This window comes from Capra hircus, chromosome 3, assembly GCF_001704415.2.
Source record: "Capra hircus breed San Clemente chromosome 3, ASM170441v1, whole genome shotgun sequence".
NCBI lineage: Eukaryota > Metazoa > Chordata > Mammalia > Artiodactyla > Bovidae > Capra > Capra hircus.
In genome coordinates this window covers 113,870,093-113,884,143 of record NC_030810.1, presented here as the reverse complement: position 1 = coordinate 113,884,143, position 14,051 = coordinate 113,870,093, and the positions used below count along the sequence as shown (strand labels likewise).

At 40.2% G+C, this 14,051-nt stretch overlaps 1 protein-coding gene across 1 annotated transcript; it reads right to left on the bottom strand.

The window, feature by feature from the left end:
* On the bottom strand, window positions 360–7,474 carry RGS4 (regulator of G-protein signaling 4). Its single transcript, XM_005677116.3, has 5 exons — window positions 7,291–7,474; window positions 4,322–4,426; window positions 3,958–4,019; window positions 3,204–3,370; window positions 360–2,811 (listed from the first exon to the last, which is right to left on the bottom strand). Exons 1-5 carry the CDS (start codon window positions 7,332–7,334, stop codon window positions 2,572–2,574), a joined length of 618 nt encoding a protein of 205 aa, XP_005677173.1. The 5' UTR covers window positions 7,335–7,474; the 3' UTR covers window positions 360–2,571.

The window sequence follows — 14,051 nt, the reverse complement described above, 5'->3', positions numbered from 1 at the left end:
TCAGTCCCCTCCTGCTTCCCTCATCTCTCAGTCAGGCTGTAAATGGAGGTAGAACAAGTGCCACTCACTCTGGCAGGTGAACTCTATCCCTTGAGAACTTACTGAGGACCTGCAAGTAAACCGCCAAATCTGCTCAGCAAAGTCTCTGAAGCCAAGACTGCCTCAGTTCTGTAAATAAAGGCAGACAGAGCAGTGGCAGGAACCAAGACATAAACAATTTTCATTTTCCACTTTCTTTCCCAGAGCTGGCATGTGAGAGATAAAAACCTGGTTATTAGCCATTTTCTACAATCCCCCCACACTCTGCTATTATTTCTCATAACATGTCTCTATGGATCATTAATGTGTTTGCAAGCAGATAGTTTTGCATGAAGTATTTATTTACCGTTATTATTAAGTTGTGTGTGTTTCACTGGAAGCATCTGCTCTGAGGCTGTTAAAGCACATGATGAGAAAAATAGGCATGCACATGGAAGGAGTATTCTGTCCATGGACTGTGAGCAGGTAAGCTCAGCATGCCAAATAGTGATGAAATAAGGAGGAAATACAACGGAAAAACACACTTGAGAAATGTATTACATAAAATAATTTACTTCTCATTCAGAATGACCTTCCTGCCTATTGGTGAGACAGCAGTCTGAGTACAGATACGGTCTGAAAATCATGACAGTTCTAATAGGGCAAGACCGATAGAGTTACACATTTGGATCCTGGAGTTAATTAGAGACAAAGGGTGGAAATGTGTATAACAGAAAGAGACACTGATGAGAAACTCTGGAGGCATGGAAAGCAAAACTGCTAGAGATATAGAAAGGGTACAGTTGAGGAAACCTATAAATTTAATACAATGAGACTTTTATACACATACTCCAATGTCTTCATTTTATAGCCCAGTGTATTGGCTTAAAAACCACAAAGGTGTCCATGTTTGTAAGTTATACTGGAAGAATCAGTGCAGTGTTCATGCATGAATGTGTGTGCACTTCAAAGGCAGCAATTTTAGAAGAATGAGAAGAAAATTACTTCCTGGCCATTCATTAATAATTCAGGTGATATCTCGCACCTCCGTTTATAAAACAATACAATAATAAAAACATTACACAAAACATCATAAATAACATAAATGAGACATTTTCAAGTATTTCATGGGCCTTGGAAAATTCTAAACAGTAGTTTTAAAATTGATATCCTTTTTTTCTTTTATCCCTTTTCTCCCTCATTTCATCTCAGAGCCTATAATGAAATGCTTTCAGGCTCTGTTAGTCCTGATGTTTGGGATTCAATGAGCCAGATTCCACCTTCAAAAGGGAAATTTATGCCGGCTTTTCAGTTTGTGAAAACATGTTCCCCCCTTATAAAATGTAATCTTTCCCCTGATGCTGGTTTACAAGGAACAAGTATATAGCCTAGATCCATTATGGGGGAAAAACAACCCCAGTGAATTAAGGAGCCTCATCTAATGGCTAACGTTCTCAGGGAAAAACAAAATGAGAAGAGCACCTTAATCAAGAGAGGAAAAAAGAGTAGGGGATAAGAACATTAACCTTTAACCTTTAAATTCTGTGCCCATACTAAACCAGCATCTTATAGTAGGTCGAGCTGGCAAGGCTTTACCTATGTTTCTTCATTCAGTTCAAGCACTGTTTCTCCAACTCCGTATCAACCTGGCTGCTGCTATTATGCATCAAGCACCCAGGCAAAGAAGGGGAGGCCAGCAGCTCGGGGACTCAAAAGTGCCATTAGTGACAACCAAGACAGCACTGTGTCAGACAGACATAACATTTTTTAATGTTTTCTCCTTAGAGTACTATCCAACTTGGAAGCTGTCGATGGTTAAATTAAGCATGAAGTCCATGCTTCTCCAGTAAGAACTCATGGAGTTTTACAGAATCAACTTTCCATAGGTTAGCATCCCTTTTGTAGCCGGCAGGGCAGCTGGTTTAGTTTGCTGTGTTCAGTTGCAGAGTGAAAGACAGGGGATCAGAACATGCATGTAAATATATTCACACAGTCTAATTATGAGCACCTCGGGTCTCTCTTGTCTATTCTTGCAGAAATATATATGTATGTATACATGCATACATATAGGCAGACTGCGAGTTTGTATATATGTGTGTATATGTACATATACATACACACACATGCACACACAGAGATACATAAAATAGATCAACCCCATCTAAACATCTCAAGACTGGTTAACAGAACACATGCGCCTGTGGATGTCACATGAAGTGTACCAACCATGAACCAACCAATCTGAGGTCACACTGTTGGCAGGAGAGAACTGCCAAATCTTTGAAAATCCAGACCCACAAGGCCCTTATTCGGATATCTGCTCACATGGCACACTAAAAGAAATCTGAGACAACTAGACTGGGATGAGGTCCTGCCCTGATGAACACCAAAATGTTATCTAGTTTCTGTATGGGACTGACTCACACATAGCCAGCAGCATGAACACTAGGCTGCAATGTGGAAAAAGCACTGGTGCTTAATAAAGATCAATATTTGGCCTCAGGTTTTCCAGGCATAGTCTTGGCATCTCAGCCTTCCACTGCTGAGTGAGGACTAGGCGCACTGGGGGACTAGGGAAGCACAGTCTATGGAACTCTTTGCTCCTTTCTGCTTCTCTGACCCACAGCTGGAAAGGTTGACCAAATCAAGGTAGAATCGAGATTTGAGGAAGCGGCGGTATGAATCCTTTTCCATCAGGTTGAAAATCTTCTTCTGAGCCTCATCGAAGCAAGTTATTGTGGGCTCCAGCATATTCCGGCTTGTCTCCTCCCTGGTGCAAGAGTCCAGGTTTACCTGAGGGGCAGAGGCCAAAGGTCCATTATACATTTTACCCCATAAGGATGGGAGGTTGTGAGCTCTGTATGAGTGTGCACCCTCTATACCTCAGGAGTGAATAAAAGGACACTTGGCTCCACCCTGGCACCTGTGAGAGAACCCAGGGAAATATCTCCCATTATTTCTCAGAAACTGGGAAGATTCATTCAAAGCAAATTCATGACGGGAGATAATCTGAGTCATCTAGATGAAAAAAAGCTTTTTACTTAACGAACTTATTTGAGGCTGTCAAGATTATAATAACCTGCTCCACTGATGTAGCTTTAACTCACATCATCTAAGGATCCATGTTATTGAATGTCTAGAAAGTTTCTTTAAGATCTATACAGTTCTCTTCCATGTATACTTACCTCTTTGGTTGCCTGGACTGAGATGAATTCATTATAGATCTTTTTGGCCTTGGGACTTAGTTTAGAGGGTGATTTGATTTTCTTGTATTCTTCACAGCTGATCCAGAAGTCAATGTTCTCCTCACTGTATTCAGACTTCAAGAAAGCTTTGAAAGCTGCCAGCCCACCTGTGACGGAGGAGAAAGGACCACAGCTGTCATTGCACCGGTGGACACTGTATTGCAAGTAAAGCTGGGATACTTGAGGGAAGAAAGCATTGGTTCAGATAGTTCCCTATCTCCCCTGCTGGAGGGATTACTGAGGGTCAGATAATTTTAATCTATGTTTGACATCTATTGGATACCATTTATATCTAGTGTTTCTTGCTCAAGGTTTAAAGTTTCTTTCAGGAACATTTTATGCTTCTGAGATACCTATGCTGCCCCTAGTTGCCAAAGTGAGGTTGGGAAGAGAAACTGAGGTCAATTCTGAAAGAAATCTAACTATTTGGAGTTTTTCCTCTGCCCTTTTTCGATGTGGTGAGAAAGATGGTTTTCCACATGGACTATGTATGAGCTTTCCATTGTATACCACAAAGATCTAGGGTATGGTAAAATTTTAAGGGGACTAATTTTTCTGAGCCTGAAATTTAGGAGAAATCCAAGCCTTTCTGTAATTCCTATCAGATCAAGTGTACTATGAAATAACCTGTCTACCCAGCATGCTTTATCTTCATCTTGGGGAGTGGTAGATGGTGGGAAGCTGTCATACTTACATTCATGACTAATCAGGTTTTCCAGTGATTCAGCCCATTTTTTTACTTCCTCATGGCTCACCCTAAAGACATTAGAGAAAAAGAATAATGTGAATGTTAAGATATAAAATGGGGGCAAAACATTTAAGATTTTGAATAAAAGGCAGAGATTTTATTTTTCATCATGAGACCTGTTGTTGAATAGGGCAATCTTTCCACTAGATGTATGGAGATTTCAAATGCAACCATAATCTTTGTGAAAATGGAGGCCTTCATGATCCAAATCTAGGTTAGCTACAGACATAGCTTCTTTTTCCCTCGCAGAGCATCTCTGTCATCAGATAGTTAATACTCAGTGGCTCTTCGCCAAAGCCTTTTCTCTTACCTCTGACAAATCACCACTTTGTCCTTCTTGCTGTGTGAAGAGTTATGTTCACAGGAATCTGACTTCTGCAGCAGGAAACCTAGCCGATGCTTCATATCTTTTGCACTGCACACAAGAAAGGGGAGAAACAGAATAATGACACTCAGTTCTTTTAAAAAGATACCTTATTGGGACAGTTCAGAGTCTATTACTAGTAAAGAGGCAAAGGCAGTTTACTTAGGAAATAGGAGTTGAGGCTGGCAGGAACTCTCAGGAAAATGAGATTCCACCTCTGCTTCTTCCTATGACTCACTGCAAAACTTGGAGCACAGCCTCCTTCATCAGTAACTGGATTTCTGACCCTTCAGTCTACCTGTAACCCTGTCATTTTGACCAATGGAACACTTAGGTATCTTCAGGAGAAACATAACGCAAACTTGACGGTTTTCTAAGTTTTAGGAAATGAAGAGCAGGGAAGCGTGAAGTATGGCATCTGGTCGTTGCATGCCACCTTCTGGAGGGTGGTTGCTATTTCCATCTGCCTCACTGTTAGCAGAGGAATGTAGGAGCATCTCAGGAATTAAAGGTTTGTTCAGTTTCAGCCTGGATGTAGTGAGCAAGTCACGTTATGGGATATACACGAGTGGCTCCAGCAGAGAGGAGGGGGGAATGAGGTGGTTAACTCAAAAGCTCAGGCTGAAACCTGAGCTCCTGCGGGCTAGCTTCTAAAGACTCTCCTGCTTCCCTTTGAAATATCTACACTCTAAGGATATTTATACTACAATATAAATAGTATTATATTTATTATAAGTATTCAGTCTGAATAATGAAAAACAATAACAAGGAGAAGCACGTAAGAGTCATCACTGAAGCTCGTGACTAGAGCAAAGCTTCCAGGTTATGGCCACTGTTTAATAGGTAGCTAGGGTATGGCAGTGCACATGACTTACTAAAAAAGGAGGGCCTTCTAATAAGCTTTTAGCTCAACTTTCTCACTCTTTATTTGTTCTTTTGCTTGGATCTCATTTTCTGTAAAAGTGGAGACATAGTTTTAAAGTGAAAAATGTCATTTTGAAGGAAATGAATGACTAATTGAATGACTAAATGTTTCTACTTAGAGGAAAATAAAGCCACAAGGATAGAAGGACATTTTAGGATGGCTGCTAATATATTAGTGCCTTATCTATGTGCATTTCGCCAGGAAGTTTGAAATCCATTATGTTCTTTTGCTGCCCTTAAAACAGTGTTTTTTCTCCAACCCCCACCCCGAAATTGTTCTCCTTTCTCTGTTTCCCCCACTGCTGTACCCCACTGCTCATGGGATACAAAGTCTTTCTTAACAATAGCAAAATCTAAGCCTGAAGCCTAAGGTGATGGTGTAAGCATATTGTGATCTCATATTTCCATGTGCCAGGTCTGGCTGAGATCTGACCTGGCAGTTATTGACCGATACAGAGTCATTTCATGAAGACCTGGAAGTATGCTTAGCAAATACATTACACTTGTCCTTATAACACAATGCAACCAAAGAAATAAAAACCAAAATGACTCCAGTGACCTCTGAAGTAAGAAGACTGGAGGTGATCTGCACTTCACCAGCCACCACCTGTGTGACCTTGAGCCTTTCCCATTCCCTCTGGAGCCTCAGGCACCAATGTGAGAATGAAGGTGCTGGGTAAGACGATTCACAGCTCGCCAGTGAGGGAAGGGGAGAGCAGTATACCCTGCTGACATACACTTTACCTCCCCAGGTTAGCCTTTACTCTCCTGAGAGTAAAGCTCTAGAGCAATTACTTATCTGTCTCCTAAAATATTTACCAGAGCAAAACTTTCACCTGACATTCCTGTGTTTTGCATGAATAATTTTATATCTGAGTCAACTGAAGCTTGGATTGATTTGCTCTATTCAATTCAGAAAATAAATGATGGAGGTCAGAGCCACTGTTTTCATAAGCACTCTCTGCCAGACCCTCCTGCTTCATCTGAAAGCAGCCATGAAAGAATGGGGAAAAAAAGAACATTTTTCATATTCCTGAATGACAGGAGGCAAACTCCTTAGGATTGTATTTAAAAAGTGTGCTTTCTGAGATAACTCTAAATTAAAATTTAAGGTGATTTCTATTTGCAGAGGAACATGAAAGGGGGTAGTACACCTATAAAGTGACTTTTTACCTTTAACTGTAAGGTTAAGTAATGTGAAAGACACTAGTTTTGTATTTTTTCAACTAGCTAATATATGAGCATCCTATGAAAGCATTTATTTGTACTTATTTAAAAAGGCAAAGACATAGGAGCAGCTGCATATCTTTAAGTCTGTTTATTAATCAAGAGACAGTAAATTGATAAAACAATGTCTTTAAGGTGAGACTTTCCACAGAACCCTTAGCTGATTGGTTATGATCAGTACTTGACAACCACATGGCATTTCCAGAGCTAGAGCAGGGAAAGAGATAAGGGAGATCTAGTTTTGAGACTCTGATTTTATTGTAGCATTTGCTTTTAAGAACAGAGAGTGAAAGATACTGGAGCATCACACAAATGGCACAGTGCCTTTCTGGTGATGCAGCCAAACTTCAGTCCGGAGCCTCCTCCCCAAAGTGAGATTTAATATACCATCAGAAAGCCCAGACCCATGATTCCATGTGCCTCAGTGATAGTCAAATAGCAGTAATCACAGGTAGCGATATTTCAGACCACTGTGCATAGTCCAAAACCTCATATCAGTCCTTAATTAGAACTAGCTTGGTTAGAAGATTAGAAGAGTCTTCAAGATCAAGGTCATAGAAAACAACATATCGAATGCCAAAATCTGGAGTGAACACTTCCTAAGCCACAATTTCTAGCTAGTTTTAAAGCTAGGAGGTCGAAGATTTCTGCATCACGTTGTTTCTAAATCCAAAGAACCAGGTTAGTAAGTAGAACATGCAAATAACTTAAAGTCTATTTGAAAGTTTAACGCAGTCTGGTTCAGTGGCTGAAAATAATCTTACCTCCTCAAGCAAGAAGCCGGCAGACCTGCAAGTCCTTTGCACATCTTGTGTACTGTGGGATTCACGATAGGAAAGAAGTGCTGCAGGAGGAGCTGGGGCTTTTGTTCTGAGCGCACTTTGCCTTTTCTCCGGTAAAGATACTGTCAGAATCCTCCCAGCGTCTCCCTCCCAAGCCTGTAGGGGTCTCTTTTATAAGCCCAGCCGCGACCGTCCAGCCAATCAGATAACAGGTCTGTAATACCAGCTCCTCTCAGCCTCCTTCTGGCTCTCCATCCTCTGCAAGAGATAAGGAAGAAAGGGCTGACGCAACAAAGCAAAGTGAACGGGCAGAAATATCCTCCTGCCAAATAGACATACAGAAAATATAAACTTGCTTACTGTCTCTAAGGCTATCTCAGGTTTCAAACTTCCAGGAAAGGAAATAAGAAGTGTACAATGCTTCAAAACACGGGTTTATTCATTTGTCCATAAAAACAATGTCAAGGAAATTTGCCTCCTAGAAGGAAATGGCCCAGCAAGAGTTTGTGGGCTTACTTTGGGGCTGACACTTAATGTCCTTCCTCTTTCAGGTTAGAAATATTATACTATCCATGGTCCAAAATCTGATCCTCACTGTTTCCAAAAGTGTGTGGGTGGAATCACTGTTTCCAGGCAGAGATTTGCAGAAGTTGCTTTCTTGGTTGGCACGTCCACACAGGGATGTGGGGGAGGAATAGCTGGAAGACAAGCAGTTATACGCCTGGCAGCATAGAAAACTAGCTTAGCGAAAACAGATTAGCTACATCTGTAATCAGCCTGACTGTGGAATACTTTTCTAGAACTCTTACTAAGAACAAGATTCAGCCAAGCGCTGACAATCTCTTTGGTACATGCATGTCTCCTGCAAAAAGCTTCAAAACAGCAGCTTGAAGACAAGAACAGGGAATAAAGGAACAAATATAGACAACTATTCTTATTCAAAAGTGGATTTTTATCTTATTATGGTATAAGGTATACAAACTAATATTTCAAAATATTGAGAAACAGAGAAACATAGAAGAAAAAATATATAGCTTGCCTGTCATGTTACCAGGGTTCACAATGAACATAAAAATACCTAACCCTGCAGCTGATTCTAAACACATGGACAATTAGTATCTTTTGTATGCCATATGATGGATCAAATGCTTCAAAGAATCATGCAGGCGTTTCACATCTTGTAGCTGTAGCTCAAACATTCACATCAGAGTTGTAGAGGGATCTTCTCCATATAGGAAAGCTATGAGGGGAAGGAAAAATTAGTTGCTATGTCAGAACTGAACAGCTTTCACGTTGAAAGCAGAGTTTCCTGATCATAAGATAGAGTGAACTGTGCCTTAAGTATGAGAAGACGAGGCATCTAATTGTTTAGGTGATGAAGGTGAAAAATAGATGGGTTACAGTGAGATGCGAAGGGACTCTAGACTATTAAAGGGAAAGTGGTAAAGAGGAATGCCCCGACCATGTATGTGGCTCTCAGCATCCCCTCACCGACCCCATCCATGTCCCAAGCCCTGTCTATGGCTATCAGAAGAGAGAGATGGCTAAGAATATAAAAGGGTGGAAAGATCACTGTCTCCAGAAGATCCATTTAAATTACAGGAAAAAATCTTTGGTTTTCTCACATGAAGATAGAAAAATGTATTAGATTAACAACAGGGCAACTTTTCTTTGAACATAGAACCAGTGAATTTCTCTGTGAAGCTGGTAGCCATCCTCTGTGGCGTTGTGGAAGGGACTATAGTGCAGTGCAAAATGACAGAAGCTGAAGACATTAGGCCCAGAATGATGGATCAATCAAAAATGGCATCCACGAGGAGAGACTAATTAATTAAAAGGGAGAAAAGGTCACCCAAAAATGGGCCAGGGGCTTCTTTGCTTGCCTAGACATCCAAGATAGTGGTCACTTAAACAATTCATGTTTTGGAAACATGAATGAAGACTTAATAGGAAGTTGATATCTTGGACCTAGGCCAAAGAAAAACCTGACTTGTCATGAGTTGAATATAAATAGCTTCAACAGATGAGCTGAATAAGATTTAATACAACCTAGATTAACACCTTAATTTTACCAAAAAGGAAACAGAGAGAAAGTGACTTGCTAAAGTCACAGATTCCCAGTAATAGAGCTAGTTTCTTGACACTAGATCATGTGGACTTTTTCCTATGCTAACCTATCACTTAATTGTCTTATCAAATGAGATAGACTATGTAAACAGAAGTAATTCTAAATTGTAAAGTGCTACACAAATATTTTTTATTGTTACATTATACTCAGTAGATAACAAAACATAATATTAATTTCATACATTTCCTTCCAGGAAAACTCACTCCTCTGTCTGATTCTTCTTTTTTTCTCCACAACAGTGGGAGCTGCTGCAAACCTCACTGCTATCTTTTTCTATTAAAACCAGGTCTTTTTGGCTTTACGACTAATCCATTAATCTGTCAAAGCATTTCACATTTATTTACTTCTTTAATTATGATTTCTTACTTAGGAATTTTGATATTTCAGAGTGTTTGGAAAAGCTTTTCATAACATATTTTTCACTATGGAAGGCAAAGATTGGTACATCATGATACCTTGACAAATTTCCACCCTCTTTCTCTGACATGCAGAAAGCATTACACTCTATTATTCGAGGACCTGTCATTCCTGGATGATTCTGGTGATGTGTAAGAGCTTAATTCTAAAATGATTTAATTTTTGTTTATTCACTTATTTAATACATATCTTTTGAGCTCCTACTCTAGGACAGGTACCGTTTGAAGAACTGCTGTTAGTATGATGAGCAAGCAAACAGGGTCCCCACCCTAGTGGAGTTTTCACCCCAGTAGAAGAAAAGAGTCCAAAAATATAAAAATAATTCTAGAGTCACCCATATCATGAAAAAAAAATTGACAACTGATATAAAAGAAACTGAATAGCAAATGGCACATTTAGCCAAGGTATCCCGGAAAGTCCTCCTTGACCAAGTGATATCTTAAATGAGATTTGATGGCTGAGAAGGAATAAGAAATGAGAAAAGCTTAGGAAATACATACCAAATAGAGGTAAGAGCAAAAGGTATACAGCAAATAGATGTTAGATAAAAAATGAAAACATTCTTGATCTGAACTGGGAAGGAGCAAAAAGGGACCAGCATGGATAGAAAAATGTGAACAAGGAGAGATTAACATGAAGTAGAGATGAGGAGGTGAAGGCCAGGTCTTGCAAAGATTCGTAAGCCATGGTCCAGAGGCTGGGCCTTACCAACATGCCATGGAAATCTACTGCAGGAAGTGACACTGGTGATGGGCACTGTCTGATTATTCTGGCTATCAGGGAAAGTGAATTGAAGAGGAGCGCAGAAGCAAGTAGACCAGTTAGCAGAACCAACAATTTGGATCCTAGCTCAAGAGTTTCTACATTGCAAAGTGCATTTTTACTTTACACATATTTATTGTATTCTATGTGCTAGACATTGTGCTAAGTTCTAGTGACCTCAGCAAAAATCAGAAATAGTCGGTGCTTTTTAGGAACTTACACTCTCAGGAGAAAGATTTTTAGTTGAGTGTCATTATTATAAACTTGTTTATACAAAATTTGAGGAAAGCACAGAATAAACTCAAGCTCTGAAATTTGGAGGATATTTTTGCAAAGGAAACTGTTACCACAGCATGCCAGGCCTCCCTGTCCATCACAAACTCCTGGAGTCCACCCAAACCCATGTATATTGTGTTGGTGATGCCATCCAACCATCTTATCCTCTGTCGCCCCCTTCTCCTCCTGCCCTCAATCTTTCCCAGCATCAGGGTGTTTTCAAATGAGTCAGCTCTTCACATCAGGTGGCCAAAGTATTGGAGCCTCAGCTTCAACATCAGTCCTTCCAATGAACACCCAGGACTGAGAATAGAGACTAAGCAGGTATGTAAAGAAGAGAAGAACATTACAATAGAGAGCAAATAATACTAGCTTATTTCATTGGGTACTAAGAATGCAAGGCACCAACTTAAGTACTTTACATAAATACCTCAATTATTCCTTCAGTCATCCTAAAAGAAAGTCCTGAAATGTTCCCCCTTTTACAGATGAGACATAGAGGGGTTGAATAACTTACCTGGGGTTATATAAGTAGTGGTGGCAAGTGTTTAGTTCAGACAGTCTAGCGTTTCTACTATTAACCTCTATACCATTGACCTCTATGCTGCCATGACCATAAATGGTGAAAGAAAGCATATTTTTTGGAGACTGTAAAGAGATATCTTTTGAGGAGAGGGACAGTGAAATAAAACCAGATGGTTACTCTGAGACCAAAGGGTGTTTCTGGTCACCTTAAAGACCAGATTTTAGCCTGTAGTGGTTGGGGGAATAGCCAAGTTATTTAAGCATATAATATTAATGTCCTAGGAGTAACACTGTAGGTAAATAGACTGGACATGAGAGGAACTGGCAAAAAATTTGAAGACTACTTCAATAGTACAAGTGAAAGATGATTATCATGAAAAATAATGCTGCACAAGATAGTCACAAGAATCAAATGAGGTAATACATATAAATGTGATCCTTAAACTGAAATGCTGAACATCTGAAAGGTATTGCTGACAAAAAGGATAAAGAAATACCATTTTCTACTGAGGGACATTAAGCCGCAGCAAGATATGAGCTGTGTGGGGTCTCCAGGTAAGTTTCTAATTTCTCCACCCTTAGCTCAGGAAGAACAAAGGAAAGCATTGCTCAAGCTCTGAGGGGATCTAATGCAAGGATATAAGCTACTGTGGCAGGCATTGCATTGTTTGCTTCTAGCAGGTGTTAGAAAGGGACACTTTGCCCCACTAGGGCAGGATGTGGGTCTGGTCTCAGCCTTAGGCAGCACTGACAGCATCTACAATTTCCTCCCAGCTATCAGAAGCCTTCCTCTCCCTTTATTGTTTACTACAATGGCCTGGACATCAGTGAGAGCTCACAGTTATTGATTTGTCAAGTTAAAAAGCAAACAGACCCAGCTGGAGGTTGCTGTATACCAGGAAGAGGGACAGGGACTTTCCCAGTCTGTCTTATGTTTGGGAAATGTATCCTACTCTCTACATTAGTTTTGTGGGCACCTGCGGGAAATCAGAACCTCTCACCCTGACACTTGTCACTTAATTAACTGTCAGGGAAAATCTTTTCCAAGAAGAACAAAAATATCTCTCTCTTAAAGATTAAATCTTTCTTGACAGAACTTAGCCTAAAATAGAAACAGCAATTTCACAAGAGTTCATTTACCTTGTGCCAGTGGAAAGAGATGACACAATGTCAAGGAATGTGCTTGAACTTTATAAGCAGGCAGACTTGAATTTTAATTCTAGCTCCTCCATACACCAACATGGCCCTGAAAGTTAATCTTTGTGACTTCTAGCTACTTAATGTTTGAAATGGGTCTATAGTAAATTATCTGACAGCAGGTGCTCACTAGTATTTTTAGAATAAATATTGTTAACATTTTACAACACAGTATAGTTGATTTACAATGTGGTGCAGGGAAATTTGATGGATAGAAAAAACACAATGCCTAGATTGCAGTGAGTAGAAGCAGGAATAGCATAAAGTTAAGGTGTTTGATAAGAACCCTGGTAAGGGGGCTGAAGTTTATTTCACCTACAATCAGACAGTATTGTGTGTCTGTTTCATGACTTAGGTTTCAAGGTTCTTTAGCTGTTTTATGGATAATAGACTCTAAGGGGTCAAGAGGTTGTGGAGGAAACTTGAAGTTGTTTGTATAAGGAATGGTGGGGCCCACACCAGAGAGGTAAATAAGGGCCCATCCCTAACACAAGAGTTTGTCTTCTGGTGACAGAGAGAGTCATTAAAACATTAATTTCAGCAAAATGTCAAATATTCAAACATAGAGATAATCATGGTTTCTAAGAGAGCAGGAGGGAGAAAAAAGCATGTGATTCTCGCAATGTGAAGTGAGCCTTGCAAATACTGAGTCTGGGGTAGCTGGATGAAGCACAAGCTGGAATCAAGATTGCTGGGATAAATATCAGTAGCCTCAGATATGCAGATGACACCACCCTTATGGCAGAAAGCAAAGAACAACTAAAGAGCTGCTTAATGAAAGTGAAAGAGGAGAGTGAAAAAGTTGGCTTAAAACTCAACATTCAGAAAACCAAGATCATGGCATCTGGTCCCATCACTTCATGGCAAATAGACAGGGAAACAGTGACAGACTTTATCTTTTGGAGCTCCAAAATCACCAGAGATGGTGACTGCAGCCATGAAATTAAAAGACACTTGCTCCTTGGAAGAAAAGTTAGGACCAACCTAGATAGCATATTAAAAAGCAGAGACATTACTTTGCCAACAAAAGTCCATCTAGTCAAAGCTATGTTTTTTCCCAGTAGTCATGTATGAATGTGAGAGTTGGACTATAAAGAAAGCTGAGCTCCAAAGAAGTAATGCTTTTGAGCTGTGGTGTTGGAGAAGACTTGAGAGTCCCTTGGACTCCAAGGAGATCCAACCAGTCCATTCTAAAGGAGATCAGTCCTGGGTGTTCATTGGAAGGACTGATGTGAAGCTGAAACTCCAATGCTTTGGCCACTGGATGTGAAAAACTGACTCATTTGAAAAGACCCTGATGCTGGGAAAGATTGAAGGCGGGAGGAGAAGTGGACGACAGAGGATGAGATGGTTGGATGACATCATTGACTCAATGGACATGAGTTTGAGTAAACTCCAGGTGCTGGTGATGAACAGGGAGGCCTGGTGTGCTGCAGCC

Bases quoted from the DNA above. Each gene is read 5' to 3' on its own strand.
- RGS4 (XM_005677116.3), bottom strand. From the start codon at position 7,334: ATGTGCAAAGGACTTGCAGGTCTGCCGGCTTCTTGCTTGAGGAG. The intron at 4,427-7,290 runs GTAAGATTATTT...TCTTGTGTGCAG, and splicing joins CCGGCTTCTTGCTTGAGGAG to TGCAAAAGATATGAAGCATC. The intron at 3,371-3,957 runs GTAAGTATGACA...CCTCCGTCACAG, and splicing joins AAACCTGATTAGTCATGAAT to GTGGGCTGGCAGCTTTCAAA.